Below are 369 nucleotides of genomic sequence, written 5' to 3'. Positions count from 1 at the left end.
ACAAATTTATCAAGAACAAAATCTTAACAGGTATTACCATAAATTTGTGAAAAGATTAACATTATATACAGTAGAGACAAAATCCATTACACACCTGTGGGTTTTTGGAGATTAACTCGCAGAGTTCCGACCATAGCTGATGTTTTGATTTACCATACTTGGAAGTAAATGAATCAGTATTAACACACCACTCATATCTCTTGGCAGCTTCCTCCAATCGTCCAATGGACATAAGATAGCTTATGTAATCCTCTGTATCTTCAGGGCAAAGCTGAAAGATAAAAAATATTGAGTGCTAACTACTAATTCTCTAATTATAAAAAGACATATTTTTACATATGATAATTAGAAGAATAAAAATATGGAGAG

General features: G+C 31.7%; 1 protein-coding gene across 1 annotated transcript in view; it reads right to left on the bottom strand.

The window, feature by feature from the left end:
• The window catches only part of LOC119592589 (pre-mRNA-splicing factor syf1 homolog), a gene marked incomplete in the record, with an annotated part of 9,937 nt that overhangs the window by 6,668 nt on the left and 2,900 nt on the right, over positions 1-369 (bottom strand). Inside the window, 1 exon segment of the mRNA XM_037941467.1 lies at positions 95-271. Coding sequence (XP_037797395.1) covers positions 95-271 — 177 coding nt within the window.

Source organism: Penaeus monodon, chromosome 30 (assembly GCF_015228065.2).
Source record: "Penaeus monodon isolate SGIC_2016 chromosome 30, NSTDA_Pmon_1, whole genome shotgun sequence".
NCBI lineage: Eukaryota > Metazoa > Arthropoda > Malacostraca > Decapoda > Penaeidae > Penaeus > Penaeus monodon.
This window is presented reverse-complemented; position numbering and strand designations above follow the sequence as displayed.